The 18,082-nt window shown below is 40.1% G+C and overlaps 1 protein-coding gene across 4 annotated transcripts in view; it reads right to left on the bottom strand.

The window, feature by feature from the left end:
* EXT2 (exostosin glycosyltransferase 2) overlaps positions 1–18,082 on the bottom strand; it is a 79,407-nt gene that overhangs the window by 49,784 nt on the left and 11,541 nt on the right. For all 4 annotated transcript variants that reach the window (XR_014545003.1, XM_083601995.1, XM_083601993.1 and 1 more), the window contains 4 exons: positions 17,520–17,636; positions 13,821–14,016; positions 11,026–11,165; positions 10,524–10,617 (listed from right to left, as the gene is read on the bottom strand). Coding sequence is in view for 3 of the 4 variants with exons in the window: in XM_083601995.1 (XP_083458121.1) it covers positions 10,524–10,617; positions 11,026–11,165; positions 13,821–14,016; positions 17,520–17,636 (547 nt within the window). In the remaining variant the exon portion in view is untranslated. The remainder of the gene's footprint in view (positions 1–10,523; positions 10,618–11,025; positions 11,166–13,820; positions 14,017–17,519; positions 17,637–18,082) is intronic.

The following is an 18,082-nucleotide window of genomic DNA, read 5'->3' as shown; positions in this document are numbered from 1 at the left end:
TCGATCTTATTTGAGATTTCTCATTATTGCCATAGCAAGGGAATAGAAGATTTAATTCCTTTGAATGCAGAGGTTAAATATGAAGGAAATTCAAGACCAAATTTCTTTTTGCTTCAAATAGGGATCTGTTTTATTACAGGGCTGCCCTTTATCCTAGACTACACAAGGGATGCCTCGTATCTCACAAGGTCCTCGGTGTCACAGTATTCCATAAAGTGTGTAACCAAGAAAAGCTCTAATGATAATTTTGTTCTGGTGACCAGTGTTTAATAAACAGAAGATGAAGAGTCTGCTCAGAAGTCAAGCACTAAGCCCCACTATGAGGGGTGGATATGATCACTTAGGAGCAGATACTTTTCACAGACTCACGAGACACTATTACTGTTTCTCATTTTCAGGACTGATGCCTGGCCCCAAAATAGGTTTAGGTCTGAACCCTAGGACCCCTAGACTTCAAATAAGAAGGCCTCCAATTAACTGCAGAAGGGAGAAACCTAGAAGAAGGGGAGGCAAGGAGTTATTTCAGCCCAGCATTCGCTCCTTGAGCCACATGAAGTTTGATTAGTCTTCCAGTGCCTTATGCCACCCATTTACTGTGATGTCACAGGAATATATGCATATTAGTGCAGGTTTACAGGTGACATGCTCACAGGTAGAGGATCTAGCACTGTAAATGCTTTGTTTAAAAAAACTGCATCCCCAAAATTCTAACAAAAGATTGCTTCATTACATAAGAACCAAGAACACTATGTGAGAAATGAGGTAACTAGGGGAAAAACACTTATGGACAAATTTATAAATATAGAAAATATTATTAGATGCTAAGGATTCTTATAACTTCTGGCAAGCAGCCACGTAATAGAAGATTCTTTTTCACCTTACTGCATGATCCTTCTTAAGATCCAGCATAACAGAAGCATATTCTTTGCAAGATCAAAAAAAATTGAGGTGATATAATGTAACACAAACTTACAAAAGTAATACTTTCAGCTTCCATATTTCGGTGAGTTATTTTTTAAACATGTTATGTTGCACACACACATACAATCTCTCTTAATGGGAAATGGAGAGCTTCTGCTTCATACATCTGATAAGATGGAAAAGTGTCCAGGGTTGACATTTATGAAGGTAGAAATCTAGAGAGGCACTCTGGGAGGATTAAAGTGGGGTTAGGCTCTCCAGTCACACAATCTAAAATAGTACAAATGGCAGATGGATAAAAGTTCTTTTCAATGTGATAATGATTCTAAAGAGCCTGAGAAAGAGGCTGTTTTCCCTCAAGGGGAAGACAGATGGCCGAAAGTCAAATATACTAATTAAATGCCTTTCAAATATCTAGAAGTTGCCCATATGTTCTCCTTTAATAATCATTTAAAATCCGTGCATTCTCATTTTTTCATACACAACCAGACACAGACTACGCTTTGATTGGAGATAAATAATCTGTTGTACACTATATAAGCAGTCTAGTTAGTATGAGGTTGTCCTAGGCAGATTTCTCTCCAGTTCCCATCTCCATATTCTTCACAATCCATTTGGTGCAGAACTTTTTCCCGGGTTAAAAAAGGAGAGGTTTCACACGCCTGCATATATTGCCTGGAGCCAGTAATAGCTCATATAGCTGTCAACGAACTGATAAGAGTCAAAATTACTCCACTGAGTCCCCTTTAAAGAAGAGCCAAAAGCAGCACATTAAACGAAAAAGGGGAAGGGTCACAGAAACCAGTCACTCATGCTGTTTTAAAGTGGCATTAAAAACAAATAAATTATTTACTCCTGCAAATGTCTCATTTGACCTGGAGACTGAAGCCCACTTGGAGGTCAGAGTTGAGACATTTGGAACAAAAGCAAAACATGCTGCCACTGCAATGCTTCTTCTGAATAAAGAGGTCAAAGCAGCACTAATCCCTCCTCTTTGGCATAAAAGGGAGACGGGCAGTACAGAAAACTTCAGGCTGGCTACCCAATTAAGCAGAGGGTATCTTTGCTTGTTTTATAATAAATCTCTTTTAACTGGCTCACAGAAGGACAAAAGGGCTCAGGCAAAATCCACCAACAGTATCTCCCATACAAGCTCCATTACTATGAACAGAAATTATATGAAGATCAGCTCCATTAAACTATTTTTAGAAGGAACCCATTAACCCAATCATTTTCCTCCCCTCGATACAGTACAGTAAAACCAACCTTCTGAAATATAACTACATTGTAATATAAAACTCTCTCTCATATATCATGTTATCAACAAGAACAAACACCAACTCTTCAAGTCTGGAATTACCGTAAGTGTTTCTTCACCAGCCCAGAGTTTAGACAGTTTTAAATGTTTAAAAAGTGAGACTATGGTCCTCCACCTGCCCTCAGGCTATTCCCAGATTAAGTTTACATCGAAGGATGCAGAATTGGCTGCATTATCAAGCTCCTGCAGCCAATCAGAAGCCACGTCGGACGTCCGGGTTCCAAAGAATGTTCACAAACTGGAACACTCACTTCCAGGTTTGCGGCGTTTGGGAGCCAAAACATTCAACTTGCAAGGCATTCGGGATCCAAGGTACGACTGTATTCTTAAAATGCCATGGCACTTTAAGAGCTGAGGCTCTGTAGGTTCAAAATGGCATACGGGAAATCTGATTGCTACTGCACTACCCAGCTCATGGGCAGGAAGCCATTCCTGAAGCAGAGCCTGGCTGAACGGCTACCCTGCCTCTGCCGGAGTGGTGAGGGGGTTCTTCTGTACTTCCTTCTGCCTTGGGTACCTGAGCCCCAAAAGGGGAAAGGCAAAAAGCCTCCAGTAAGGAAGGGGAAAGAGGAAAACAAGGAAATGAAGAAAAAAATCTGAAAGGGAAGCTCCGCTGAAAAAAGGGTAATCCATTAAGCTAAGCGTTGAAAATCCAAAGCAAGGAAATTAAGTTGAAAAGGAAATAAAATTAGAAGCACTCCACGTGTTGAATTACTGAATTTCTTCAGCACTAAAAGACCCTGTTTGCGCAACTGGGAAGCCAGGGCCAGTCTGGAAAGCGTGGGATGACTCCTCCCCTCGCAAGGATCTACATGTGACCCTGTCCACTCAGAGAACAGGAGCCATCGAGACAATAAAAATGAAGTACAGTTGTACCTCGGGTTACATATGCTTCAGGTTACAGACTCCGCTAACCCAGAAATAGTACCTCGGGTTAAGAACTTTGCTTCAGGATGAGAACAGAAATCGTGCTCCGTTGGTGCGGCGGCAGCAGGAGGCCCCATTAGCTAAAGTGGTGCTTCAGGTTAAGAACAGTTTCAGGTTAAGAACGGATCTCCGGAACGAATTAAGTACTTAACCCGAGGTACCACTGTAGTTGTTCCTGTATGCAGGCATGCACAGTTCTTTTCTACCAACTTCAATACCTTTTTCCAGTTTCTCTGCACTTTTGTGATTCTGTGACTTTTGTGACTTACAAGCAGATCAAAGACAGAGATCTACAGGAAGTGACAGGAGCCTATGACAAATGCAGAGCTTTCTTTGGATTTGCCACTCACAGGAGCATCTAGTTTTCCGGCTCCATGTGAATCTAATATGAGGGAGGGAGGGTTTGAGAAGAATGCTTACTAGGTGGCTTTTTTTAAAGAAATCAGGCTGGCTACAGAGCTGCTTAGCAGACATGGGGTGGTCTCAGAAATCCATGTGTTCAGCCAGCTTGCTATCAGTTTCATAAGTTCAATTGGCTCATGTCTCTTCCAAGTGGCAAGTCTGCTGGGGTTAGATAAAGCCAGAAGAAACCTCTGGTTTCTGTAAAACTAAAAGGAGGGGCTGGGGTGGGGGGTAATGGGGACATTCACATACTCCAAGCACACATGGACACCATATTTCCATTCTTTCAAGGCATAACTGCATGGGATTAAGCATGAACACAAATCAGTTTGCAGGATTAGCAGTCAAAGATGTGTCAGAAATTCAGGTGGGCTTGGGGCCTTGTACGACAAACTGTTTAGCCAACTTGATTATAAAAAGTCTAGATTGCTGGACTTGCCCAAGGTCTCATTGCAAGCAAGTCAGCAGAGAGAAAAGGGGACAAGAAAGCCTAAGCCACACAACCCTTAACCATAAAATACCACAGCTCCTCAACTCTGGTTTATATATTATATGTTTTCCTGGCAAAGTAAGTTTATATTAAATAAATTTTGCCTCCACAATATCCAAGTACTTTTCCTGGGGGCTAAAGTAACACATGGACACATATTGCACACTCATCTTAAGAGATGATTTAATTCAAAGAGTATGGAATACATTTCCACCTCAGCAGCAGAGACTCACCCCCCCCCAAAAAAAGGGGGGGAGGGTTTCAGGCCTTTCTGTGCTGCAAATGTATGCCATTTCTTGTCTAAAGGATTCTTGTTAACAACTAAATCATAGCAGTTGCAGAACAATTTTAATCACAACAACCTAGAATGCTAAAAACAATGCTTTCAATCAAAATTTGGGTGCTCAGGAATCAGAATATCAATTTCAGTTTTAGAGCAAATAATATACTTTGACAGGTAAGCAGGAAAAATAGGGATAAAGCTGGCCACCAAGAAACCATCCAATGGTGACTTTCACAATGTCAGTAATCTTTGATCTGAGAAATAGAAAATGCAGAAGAACAACTCCTCATAAAAGATGGAGAGAGATAAGCTATTTGACAGAGTTTAGGAAATTAAAATCTCAAGAGCAGAAAGAAAAAGTTTACAGATGGGTAACACATCATAATTATAAGTCCACAAATGGGCTCCTGCAAAAGCAACCAAGTTTAATGATGGATATTACATCCTAAAAATAATATGTGGAAGTTGAGAGGGCCCAGAGTTGCCTACATGATCCATGATAAACCCTGACTCCACTATGTATTCCACACTGTAACAGAACATACAACGGAGAGCAAGCATCTAATCATCTCCCTGGAATTCCACATTATTGTTTTGCCTCCAGCTTCCCCACGTGCAGCTGAAGCACAAAAAGCTAAATATCTCCTTAGAAATATTTCTTATTAAAACTTGAAGATAAATGAAATTGGTCAAGGAAGGGTTTAAAAGTATTGCATCAATTTCAAACCCAACAACCATGATTAAATTTAGCAGAGACTCAAAAGCTAGAGTCTGCAAATGAAGAATCTCGAATCTTTTCTCAATTCAACGCTAGGCCAGGCGAGGATGCCAACAACGTAGCATCATTTAGAACCAACATCTGAGTAGTGATGACCTTCAAATTCACATCAGATAGTACAGAAGGTGGTAGGCAGGTAAGAGTTTGTTCTAACAGAAACGTCATTCTAACAAAAATCATTTTAAGACTCTTAATGAGGGAATTTGCTCCTGGTGCAGCTACTGTATGTAGTACAAGATTCTCTTACAGCTTTTGCCACACAGTTGAAAGCCACATTATTTTTTTTGCTTGTTCTGGCTGTAGTGCTCAGAGCCATTGGGATAGTAGTCCAAAGACTCACAGTCCCAAACAGGCATGAGAACTAGGAAAATGGAGATAGCCTTGTCTTGCTCTTACAAAAGATCTGTACTGCAAAGGGCTTTGGTCACTCACCCCACTACCATCACGTTTGCAAGAGAGAAGGTCTACAGCTATGCACACCCTTCTTCACATCTAAAAGTCACTTGATATTGTGAAGGACTTCCTCTAGAAGCCAGCCCCACAGTGCTCATTTGTTACAGGGCGAGAAGCTGTGAATACCTCACATCCCACTCCCAGACAGCTGTGTCAGGTGTGCATGTAGCTTACAGCATGTGGGCGTCTTCTTCGCATCCTTGTGCAGCAATTGTATCACAGCCCTGCACACAAATGACTGTCACAACGGAACAACTGTGATGTGTAAGCAAATGTATTTTTATGTATCACTCCCCAAGCTACATCTGGCTTTTAAAAGCACTATATAATAATCTTAGAAGAAGTGAAGTAGGGGGGGTACAAACCAATATTACAGATCAAATCACAAAATGGGACAGCATGATGGTAAGGGAATGGCCCTCAAAGTGTAGAAAACACATCCCTGCACCCGCACCCGCACCCCCTTCCCTTTCTCTTCCCTGGCCAACACAGACCATTGTGCATCTATGATATTGGCTCCTACCTGCCACAAGCTGATGCAGTAGCTTTCAAACACCCTCAAACTTGGAATTCCCTTAGCAGTTTTAAATCAGCAAGACCTTGAAGCTCTGTTTCCCTTTTTTTTCTTTTTCTTTTTGTTTAATCATGGGTGCTTGCAGAGTATCACAGAAGTACGTCTCTTTTAAGAAGGAAAACATTAAATGGAAGGGCAGAGATTGAAAAGCTACAGAAAAAAAGAACCTGCTGGCAAGTCCCGGCACTCTCTTCTCACATCCGCACCACCCCACTCCCTTCACATTAGAGAGAAAACAAGTATGTTTTTAACCTTTGTGTCAAGGGCCATCTTTAACCCATCACTTTATTGTGAAATAGCTCCATGGCAAAAAAAAGAAAGGGGGGAAAGAGAAAAAGTGAACAGCTGCTAAGCAGGTGGTGCGTTTCTTCACACAAACTAAGAATGTGCATCCCTGGACTATTTTGCTAGTCAGTATCTACGGTAGAGACTAGTTTCTGAATGGGCATTTTCAACAAATGTCACACAACCAGGTGTCTGTCACTGGAGAGATGCTATAGGAGTTGCAACATAAAAATCTACTAATCAGTAAGGCTGCCGAGCAAAATGTGGGCATTCAGTGCATGATATGCAGAACTAACAGCAGAGTTCAGGAAAAGCCATTGAAAGGTATGCTGAGGAATATATTCTGCTGCCTTTAAAAAATGCTGTGCACAGAAAAAAGAAACCTCACACATTCTGATCAAGAGACGCCTACGACTCTAATACTGTCTCCTTCAAATTTGTATTTGAAATGCATTTGGGGTCAGAAATGATCTTGAAGACATATAAAAAAACCTGTACTCTCACATTCCATACATATTCCCTTACAATAAAGGAATCGGCTGTTTTGTGATGTTGCAATGTTTCTCCCCACCCATTGCACTTAATGTTTTTAAAGGAAGTTTTCATTAAGTTACACTCAAATCAGACTGAAGTTATACACCCTAGGTACTGGCAATCTACAAAAAATATAGCGAAAACTTTTTTACCACCACAACAGGGGCTTCATTTTGACAGAGCAATTAAGCTAAGGTGGCATTAATCATTCAGGGTTTTATTTTACTCATACCTTCACTTACATGTGTAAGCTGAAGTTATTAGCAGTCCAGACACTCCACAGAAATTAACACTGGAAGGAGCTACAGAACCCACGTAACTTCTCTATATACTTCTAAAGCAGGGCTGCATTCCCTGGGAGGTAATCTGTCGGAGTCTGCATGCCAGCAATGGGCAGGGCCAGAGCCAAAACCAGTGGTGTCTGCCTCATTACAGGACTGCACAGCTCTGTGTCATCCCATCTATCTCCCTCGATCTATGCTATTCCAACTCTCTTTCCTGTTCTCTCTGTGCTCCCCCCTCCCATTCATTTTGCTCCTCCATTAATACAGGTCAGAACCAATCGCTTGTAGTGAGTTTACCCTTTGAGGTCAAAAAGGAATTATTTTTAAATGAAGTAGATTTAGCCTAAACCTCCTAACAAAAAAGCAGTTTTAAACTAAATTGCATATGGGAGGTGTGGTGCCTCATTTCTTGGAGGGTCCACAAGACAGCCAGACAGATCTATGTCAATGGTTCTAAAGTCTGGGGCAGTCTAAGTTGGAGATGGGGGAGGGGGTTGATGAGAGGAGCTATTGGAGCTCTTCCAACTCTACAATTCTGCGATTCCAGAACACTGACAGATGTGGCTCTAATTTCATCCCTACATCTTTGCCAGATGTTGCATCCTACATAGACGAAAAGGAAAGAAGGGTTACAGTACCTATAAACACAATTACAAATGTAGAGAGATGTATTTGCAGCTCTTTGTATTACTGCTGTAGATTTTAGATGGTAATTGACGGCATCTACCACAAGCACAGGACTGAAGTTATGACGTTTGCTGAAACAAGCACTCACGCATTTACAGAAAGAGTCAATAATGCTAATCTGAATAGCTAGCGTTATCAGGTCACATCTATGAACTTTCTTACGGCAAAGCCACATTCTTCATGACCCCCAGTAGCAAATCAAAAAGCAGTGTTTTCCAGCCTAACCGAACTGGCTACTTGAATCTCTATGCCCACATAGAATGCCTAATGAGAAGCTAAGAAAATCAGTATGAATCAAGGGAGCAGAGACCTCTTCTGGCCATTTGTCATATTGGTAAAGTGGCTGAGCACAAGAAAACTCTCTGTAGAACACCCCCCCCCAAAGCCCCAAGTAATCCAATTACGTCATACATAATCCAAGTGCATATTGGAGTTTCCAGGACTGCCTCATATCAAGTGACTTGGATAGGAAGATTCCTAGTATTTCACAAATATGCTTTTCATATTAATTATGAAAGTTTTCTGATATGCTTAATATCATGTATCTCAATACTCTATCCCTGTGCTCCTGATTACATTCCCCAGGCACACTTTTTATCAGAGGCTCACAGCAGAGTAGATCAAGAGATTGACTCCTCATTAAAAAATAAAATAAATAAAAGCCATGTCCAGTCTTCATAATCGTGAAGAAAGTGTTGGGAATTTAACTGACGTGTACTCAGAAAACAGAACATGCATATTTTCAGACTGGTATTAGGTGCCCCCTTTTTAAAGTAAATTTTTTGAAGTGTCAATTCTCAGTCATATTTTATACTGATAGCCTTTCGTTCATAATCTAGACAACTCTGTCCTAGAGCAAGGTTTCCTCATCTTACTTCTAAAGTTCAGTGTAGATTATCTATTTTAATCAAAACTGAAGTAGCTTGTTATATGAACATGTGTGCAAATACCTATAATATACTTAAGAGTGTTGTGTGTCGCATTTAGTCAGTAATCTGGACTATACAATTGGAAAATCACTAACTCATTGCTGCTTCCATTCTGTAATGTACAGCATTGATAGATGTCTACTACCTTCTTAAATGTATATATGGTTTGTGTTATACTACGTATGTGATGGACCTACAGTGGTACCTCAGGTTACATACGCTTCAGGTTACAGACTCCGCTAACCCAGAAATAGTACCTCAGGTTAGGTTAAGAACTTTGCTTCAGGATGAGAACAGAAACCGTGCTCCGGCAGCAGGGCAGCAGCAGGAGGCCCCATTAGCTAAAGTGGTGCTTCAGGTTAAGAACAGTTTCAGGTTAAGTACGGACCTCCGGAACAAATTAAGTACTTAACCCGAGGTACCACTGTATTTGAGTAATTATATTGGGGGGAAAGCAAACCGGAGGTTTATGAATAGATTTGCCTATAATCTGCACACAAGAAAATTAATTGAGCAAAACTAAAATTCCACCCTAAAGAAAGCAACTTTCCATGATCTATATACATCATGCAACTTATCAATGTTATACAAAGTAGGCAATCTGCATATATTTGCTTATTTTCTATAATTTATTCTGCTTCCTCTAGTCAGACTAGGGAAAAGACGCATAAAAAGTACTGAATCCCCTCTCCTTGATCTCTGGGAATGATGAAATTTCACCAGGCATTGCCCAGATGTTCATGTCCTTAAGGAAAAACATTTTTTGAAAACAAAATCTCAAAGCTAGAGGTCTCAGGATAATTTAATTTGTACTTGCATGGAATCACAGTGTATATGCAGGTCACAGTTTAATAAAATGTGTTTCTGTTGAAGAGAAATGTTGTGTTGTATTTAATAGGAAATGTTGTAGCACAGGAATTCCCAACTGCAGTCCACAGACCACTACTAACCCACTAACTTCATTCAGGTGGTCCTTTTAAATGTGTTTGTGGGGTGGGGAGGAGTTGCTATTTTTTTGTTATGTATTTTTATCTTGTGAACCACGCTGAGAGCTACAGATGAAGGGTGGAATGCAAACTTAATAAATAAAACAAAAAATATATAAAAATCTTTGCTAGATTTTGCAAATATGGCATGCTAACACCAAGTTCCTCATACATTAATTTAGTTCAATGTGTTAGTCACAAGAGAGTGCCATTTTCTTCCATTTTGTGTGTTAAGCCACACATTTGGTGGCCCCAATGAGTTCAAGTTATCATTTAGAGCCCTAGAGGTAAATAAAACGTAATGAACAAAGCTTCAAATCCAAACCAGTTTGTCAAAGAACTTTGAAATCCTCCTCATCCTAAAGTTACTTGGGAGCGAATCATTCAGCAGGTCAAATCAGCCACGTAGGTGGCAAGATATGGGTGGTAATTTAATTTTAACAGATATGCAGTGTTGATCCAGAACAATACATAAAATTACATCTGAGTAACTTCATTGTATGTACTTGGCACAATTCAGCAACATGCAATATTCACCTTTAATTAAATGGTAAAATATGGGAACATGCAAATCATTATTACATTTGCCTCAACCTCCACAACAGCCAGGCAGGTAAATTCAGGTTTGGCTCCCAGGAAAATATTCATGGCCTATACTCAAATTTACTCTACCTGACTCTGCATCTCCTCAATCTGTCGTTGAGGTATGCTTTGCAGAATGTTGTACATCTCAGATATCTTTTCTTCCGGTATCACCACAGAAGCTCTAAATGCGGAAGAGTGAAAAGGAAAACAATGAGAATTGTAGGTAATTACCCAAAACTGGATTCCCCTCACACAGAGTCAAACAGATAAGCCCATAGAGGAGTATTTGAAAATAAATCTAAAGGAACTACCCCTCCCTTCAACACACACCATATAAATGTAATACGATATGGATGCCCTGGATAAACATTAATGGGGTTCAGTCTATAAGTATATTTATTTCAATGTTTTAGAACTGTGGAGTTGGAAGAGACCATGAAGATTATCTGCTCCAATTCCATGCAATGCAGGAATCTGAGATTAAAAGTCTCAAGCTCTACCAACTGAGTGTTCAGCATTGATTTTGTAAAGCCATTCCAGATCCAAACAAGTTGCAACAATGGAGCACACACGACTATAGCGAAACTACCTCTTCCAATCCAGAACTTCGGAGAAAGGCAGAATATAGGAATCAGCTATGACAACAGGAATGCAGCCAGCCTGAAGTACATCGCTCAGCACAGCTTGTCCCAAGCGGGCTCCCCGCAGAACCACACAGAATGTAGCTTCCTGGTAGCAAATGGAAACAAAAATAGACATGATAAGATATAAGACGCTTCCTTACCTCTTGAAGGGGTAGCTAACATGGTATCTTCCAGATGTTATTGGATTACAGCTCTCACCAGCATAGCCAGGGATGATGGGGACTGCAGTCCAGCATCATCTGAAGACATCACACTGCCTTTTCTGCTCAGGTGGCATGGGAGAGAGGGAGGAAAGTCCATTTTTAATTCCGCTATCTCCCCTGTTAATTTATTTGTCATGTCAATACCCATTATTACCACACCATATAATGAATACATGCTGCCTTGTAGGCTGGATTTGAAACTCACAAAAGAACAAATGATAGTAAGAAGAGGGTTCCAATGTACTGTGAACAGAAGTCCACTCATGCAATTTTAAGAAAGAAAGGAAATTTGGGCTTTCTCTGCTCCTGTTGGTGCAAAACACAGGTACTATAAGAGAGCAGGAAGCAGGCTCAGCACCAAAAACCCTGAGTGCTGCAAATTCTAGACCACCATTTCAAAGTTTGCTCTGGGTTTCAATTGCTGATAACATGTGAAACGCTTTTTCTAGTTTCAGCAGAATTCTTAGGAAACATAACTACACCACAAGGATCCCAGTGCTATAAGCAAGCCAATAAGATAAAAAGTGATAGATCTTTCTTTTTTAAAAATGTAATCTTTATGGGTGTGTGTGAAATAAAATTATTCCTAAATAAAAATGCTGTAATTGTATGTATTCTGTAGCAGACAAATTTATATCCGGGACCTGTGATAGGAACTGCATTTTGCCCAGAAGGTTAATATGGTTTGTGAAGTGTACTGGCATTCACAGTATACTTTGATTAATTTGATTGAGAGATTTATAATCCAATTCTCAAGAATACTTTTCATAAAGCAGCTTATAAAATCATGCATTTAAAAACCCGTAAGATATAAAACCACTTCAAGTATCTACTTCACAGTATTACGGTTTATGACCCTCCCCCCAATCCAAATGTTTTTACACCGTTAAGCACGTGTCTGAAAACAGTGCTGTTTTGTGTGGAAAATGTGGAGGAAAGGCTCTCAATGGCTACTAGCTATGATGGCTATGCTCTGTCTCCTTGGTCAGAGGCACTGATACTTATGAAGCAGCTGTTGGAAACTGTGGGTGAAGAGAGTGCTCTTGTGCTCAGGTTCTGCCTATTGATTTCCCACAAGCATCTAATTGGCCTCTGCGAGAACAGGATGCTGGACTAGATGGGCCACTGGCCTCATCCAGCAGGCTCTTCTCATGTTGTTATGCATGGTCTCCGGAATCATAATGCCAGATTATTTTAGCATATATTAATATACTATTATATCATCATATATTTACAAGGAACAAAAAAGTCAAATATCACTTGTTAAGAAACCCCTGTAGTTTTCCTAGGAGTAAGCGAATAAAAATGGGTTTAAGAGGGAAAGAAAATACTATGATGTGGATGAAAACGCTCCTCTTACCCAACTAGTCTTTTTTTCCTGTCTAGACAAAACCTACTATAAATACATATCCTCACATTATCACCATTATCAGCCAGACATTCCAAATGGAGATGAAGGGTTCTGTGAGGGAAAGCTATTTTAACTATCTCTGCAGGACAGCTCTCCTCAAAGTTTTATTTGTTAAACGCGCAAAAACTCACAACTGCAATTCTAGGATGATTCTGTCTGCCTTTAAAGAAGGGGAAGTGAAATGGTTTGATCTTCAGACAGAACATTTGAATTCAGGGAAGCCCTTCCTTCCAGTCCTCAACAGAGAACTGTAAGCATCTTTCTTTTGCAACTAATTAAACATCTGCATAACGGTGCATTTTTTAATCTCTTAACTTGCATACAGAATGAGATAGTTTGCTATAGTTAGGAGCAAAACCTCCCTTGCCATATTTCTACACCAAAGCACCTTTATGCTGTATATGTTGCAGCCATTAAAGAGACGTGCAGGCCAGATGTTATCTTCCTTGCCTGACGAAATATGACTTTGGAGCTGTAGATATAACAGAACTGCCACTTCCTGGGTGCAGCAGTACAGGCATGAAATCTAGTTTAACAACTTCGTTTGTCATGACTTCAGGGAAGTACACTTATTTAACTACGGCAATATGTTCTTCAAATACGTCCTTGGCCATTTATATTTGTAAGCCACATCCACCTACAATTTCTCTCTCTCAAGAATAAGTATGAGGACAAGAAATCCTATAGGGATGCTCGGTACAAGAATGAATTTGGACACTGGAGTAAGCCCAAAAAAAATTAAAAAGGAAAAGAAAGAGCAGATCCACTGAAAGCAATGAACTGAAAGGGGATATCCAACCAACTCATATTCAAGAAAGCAATAGACTTTACATATTCAAACTTAGTTTAATATCGCCCATAATTCCATTGCTTTCAATCGGTCTACTCTTGAGTATGACTTAGCTGTATATCATCCTCTCTCTCCTTTAAATTAAAAAAGTAGCACATAGCATCACACACCAGAACACCTTAGAACTGACAGCAAAAAAAAATATCCAAAGTGTAATCAGACCATATAATACATCTTATTCTTCAGAATAAAAATTGCATAGAATTGCATATGTCACAATCCATAATTTCCTGTAATCAAATACAAAAGTGATAGAGGCACTATAGGCAGACTTACCTGAAGCACCTGGGGATAATCAAAGACCTGATTCTTGTGGCAACGCTTACGAGTAAAAGGGATTCCCTCTGAGAGGTTGGTACACTTGTCCAGGATCAGCACAGATTCTGCATTCTCAGCTTGAAGAGCCTCCAAGTCAGAACGGTATTCAGGATGAAGAGCCATCTGAGAGGAAAGGAGGAAGTACCTACGGGGACTGAAGACCCCAAAAATGAGAGCCTGACAAATCCTGCAGGATTCTCACTAGATAATCTGATATGTGTTTCCCTTTATACTGCTGCGGGACTCAGACTTCTTAGCTTTATAGCCATAGCATTTCTCTTTTCTTTAGAAAGAAGTGAGCTGGAATAATCCTATACTGGCACAATAAAGTTGAATTCTGGAAGGATTCATATACTAGCTGTAAGACCCAACTAGCAGTAGATATTAGCACATAAATAAATTACATAGTTGTGAACTATGAGTGAAGTATACACAAGGAGTCCCACCATGAACAAGTATGACAAGATGGCAAGTTTACAGCCGGTTCCTTTGCATGTTCACTCATGACAGTTTCACTGAAGGTAACAGGACTTACTTGAACAAGCAGGCAGAGAACTGCAATGTAGTGTAGCAAGATTAAGCATACTTATTTGGAAGGAAGCACTACTGAAATAAGTGGGACTCCGCTCCCGGTAAATACTGCAAATAGTCTTTAAAAGCAGATTGGACAGCACAGCATTTTAGGGGGCTTGGCACGATACTGATAAGGATTTCCTACTGAATTAAACTCTTGCATCGTTTCTTAATTTGGCTAAATGCCAGCTTGTTCTAAGCGCTACTTATGTGGCAAGTGCACAACAGAAGTGACATTTCCTCTTGATAACTGCTGCCATACCAATTCTGCTTATTAACACAGCAAGTTCTCCATAAAACTTAAAGACCTATATCCTCCATGATGCAATGCAGGCATTCCTTCTTTTTTTTAAAAAAGTAAGAACTTGGTTATAATCAAATGGATTTCTTCTGGAAACAACGAACACACATTAGAAAATCCAAGTTACAAGTGTGTTACTGACTGGGTAGCAATTTGTAAGAAACCTCTGCAACTCTTCATGAAGTGTTCATAACTTTAAAAGTAATACAAGCAGTATTCTACAGCTTAAATCACACAACTGTGTTACTGGAACTCAAGATGTGTCTCTAACAGTCAGAGTTTAGCTCCTTGCCATATTTTGGGTCAGGAAGAGAGGTCGCTTTCCTCACTGCATCTGTCTTGGTTCACTTGAGTAATCTGGAGCCATTTCTTCAACATACAGTCTGCTGAGCACCTGCTTTACAAACCTCAAAAACCAGCAGGTTGTTCTGAGAGAGGTAGCTACCAGGTATATAAGCCCACCTTTGAACCTCATTGGTCTATGGTAAGACCTTAAATTAACCAATGCCTCAACTATTTCCCATATCTTTCCCTTCTTTTAATAGCTGCCTCTTACATTTACAACTTTGTAGCACATATGAAGATAAATATTCCTACTTGATGCTCTGAGATGCAAGATATATGTAGAGATTAGTGTTTTTTAAAACCTGTTATCTGAAGTCTTCCCCACATGCAGGCACTCCAGGCTTTATATCTGCAAAGCCACAGATGTGTAATAAAATGAAACTGAACTCTCATCTCAGATTTCCAAAACAAATTAACAGTTAAAATATGCATCAGCACAGCTTCAGGCAAATACCACAAATGCCGATGATCTAAGTGGCACGTGACTGAAGTCGCTATTTAAAAAAATTTGCCATTCAAGCCCAACTATGAATAAAAAGAGAAATCAATTTCCAATACAATGGTGAACACCTAACATGCAGGACTGTGAGCAGAACAGAACTTTAAATATATTTCTCTTCATTCATAACACAGCCTTCAGTCTTTATGAAAGAAAATTGTAAATTATACTAAACCTAGATATGCGAAAGTTCAGAACAGAGGTTGGGGAGGGAGGGAAAAGGGGGTTGGAGGGGAGGAGGGGGCTGTTTTGAATTTTTCCCCCGTGGAAGAATTCAAAAGTTTCAGGAACAGTAAAAAAAAATCTATAACATATCTTTTAAAATTGGTTAAATGCTTCTAAAGTGGTTGGAGTATCAGACTATGACCTGGGAGACTAGGGTTCAAATCTCCACTCTCAGGGGATTTGAACCCACTATGACCTTGGATGAGCCATAGTCACTTAGTCTAACCTGCCTCAAAGAGTTGTTGCAGGGTTAAAATGGGAAGCGTAGGAATCTGTATGGCACCTTGAGCTGCCTGGATAAAAGGTGGGATATAAATGCGGTAATTAAATGTTCACCTGACTTCAATTATTTATGAGTTCTGGAAGCTACTAAGGATGTTCAGCACTTGTTTGTTTTTAGAGGGCTGGTGGTGGCATTTCTCTTAATTTACAAATACACAAATATTTTTCTACATACTTGGGGAGTCTCCTGATACTTTTTCTGGGGGGAGGTTCCCCAACAGATATGGCAAAGATATGCACAATGATTCACTGTGCACTTTTTTGCTTTCTTGAAAAGTACATTAGCTGTTTTCTATTTTTTAATATTCAAATTAGTGTCCTGTAGACAAGACTGCAAGAATATGTGCCGTTTTCCATTCACTGAAATTATTGGCCCAGATTCAACTAACCTGTGATAGTTCAACTAATGAGGCTTTCTCTTGTTTCCCTCTCCCCCCCCCCACCTTCCCCAAATCATTCTGTCTGATAAATTAAAATGCTTGTGCTGAAGAAACGTTCAGGAAAGTGCAATGTTGAATTCCTCCCTTTGTAACTGACTTTTCTCCAGAAGTGACACTGTCACGTTTGTCAAAAAATGTTTGTGAGAGAGAAACAATGCCTATGATTCAGTACTCTCAATGTCTATCTTACTTCAGCAAAAGATCGCTGAAGATAAGTTGAGAAAGAGTGTTTATGTAAGTCACTTAACTAAAGCTGAAAGGAGTAAACATTATTGTATGAGTACCATGGAAGCCCAAAAACCCACTAAATTGTAATGTGATTTTCAGTTCCCATTTGCTCTGGTTCCTGACCAAATGCATGGTTTCCTGCTCCAAGGTTTCTGTCCACTCTTCACTGCAGTTCTACTCTAATGGATTCAGCAAGGAAAGCAAGACAGTGAAAATTAGGCACTCTTATTTTGGAGGTTTGAAATTGCCAAATACTACTAGGGTGGGAAAGGCAGCAGAATCCAGGGACACATAACAAGAGAGACAAACCCTTTTCAGAAACAGATGATCCCGAAAGCAAGTCACACGTTTTAGCCTGTGATGGTGGCCAAGCCTGGAGCAGCAGAAACCACTTTCACTTTGATAAATTTCCCTTCCTCCCCAACTTTTAGGTGTTAACTTTTGCTAGTTAAAGCAAATGTCAGAGGTTCCCAGGAAAGCATCCATTATTGCTCAGGAAACCTTGATAAGTGTAATTAGATCTTGGGCTTTCTATAGCACTTATGAGATAATCTGTTGACAGATAATACACAGCCATATTTCGGCTTCATAGCTCTCAACAATTACAAGAGCAGTTATACAACCAGCTTCCCCCCGTCCCCGATACTGCATGCTTTTGGCTTTCTGGGCTGAATTTCTTAGCAGCTCAGATGCAGCTGGCATTATATGACATTGTTAGCAAGAAGACAAAACATGCTGCATTCTCCCACTCATCTTCAGCTTACCCCAGCCCTTTATTTGGCAGTTCCACCTCTGCGGACAGTGGACTATAAACAGGAATGCTAACATCATAGCCTTGTCGGTAGGTCCACGTAGAAAAACCTCCTCCTGCCAACAGAGCTCTGAGGAGAAAAGGAAAAAGTTAGGTTACAGCTACATTCCCCCCTCCCTCCGCAACAACCCAACACCTATTCAAAAGACAGAAAATCAGAGAGGTGGAGCGGAGGAAAATGGCAAGCTCTCTCTGTAGTTTTAGAAACATTTTGATTCAAAAACAATATATGTAATGAGTTCAGATATCTGAAGATCCTACATAGGCATTCTAGGTTCAAATAAGAACATAAGCACAGCTTGATTTGCTGGATCAGACCACTGTCCCATTTAGTCCAGCATCCTGTTCTCACAGTCGCTGATCAGATGCCTAAGAGAAGCTTGCAAGCAGACCCTGAGTTCAACAGCACTTTCTCCACTTGTAATTCCCAGAAAATCCCACGGCTGTGGTACAACACAGTCATCCTGGCTAGGAAACACTATTCTATCCGCCTTTAAGGTGCTCTAAATGGTTTTT

This window comes from Podarcis filfolensis, assembly GCF_964270895.1.
Source record: "Podarcis filfolensis genome assembly, chromosome: 1".
Classification (NCBI taxonomy): Eukaryota; Metazoa; Chordata; class Lepidosauria; order Squamata; family Lacertidae; genus Podarcis; species Podarcis filfolensis.
Note: the sequence above shows the minus strand (reverse complement) of the source record. Positions and strands in the feature narration are given on the sequence as shown.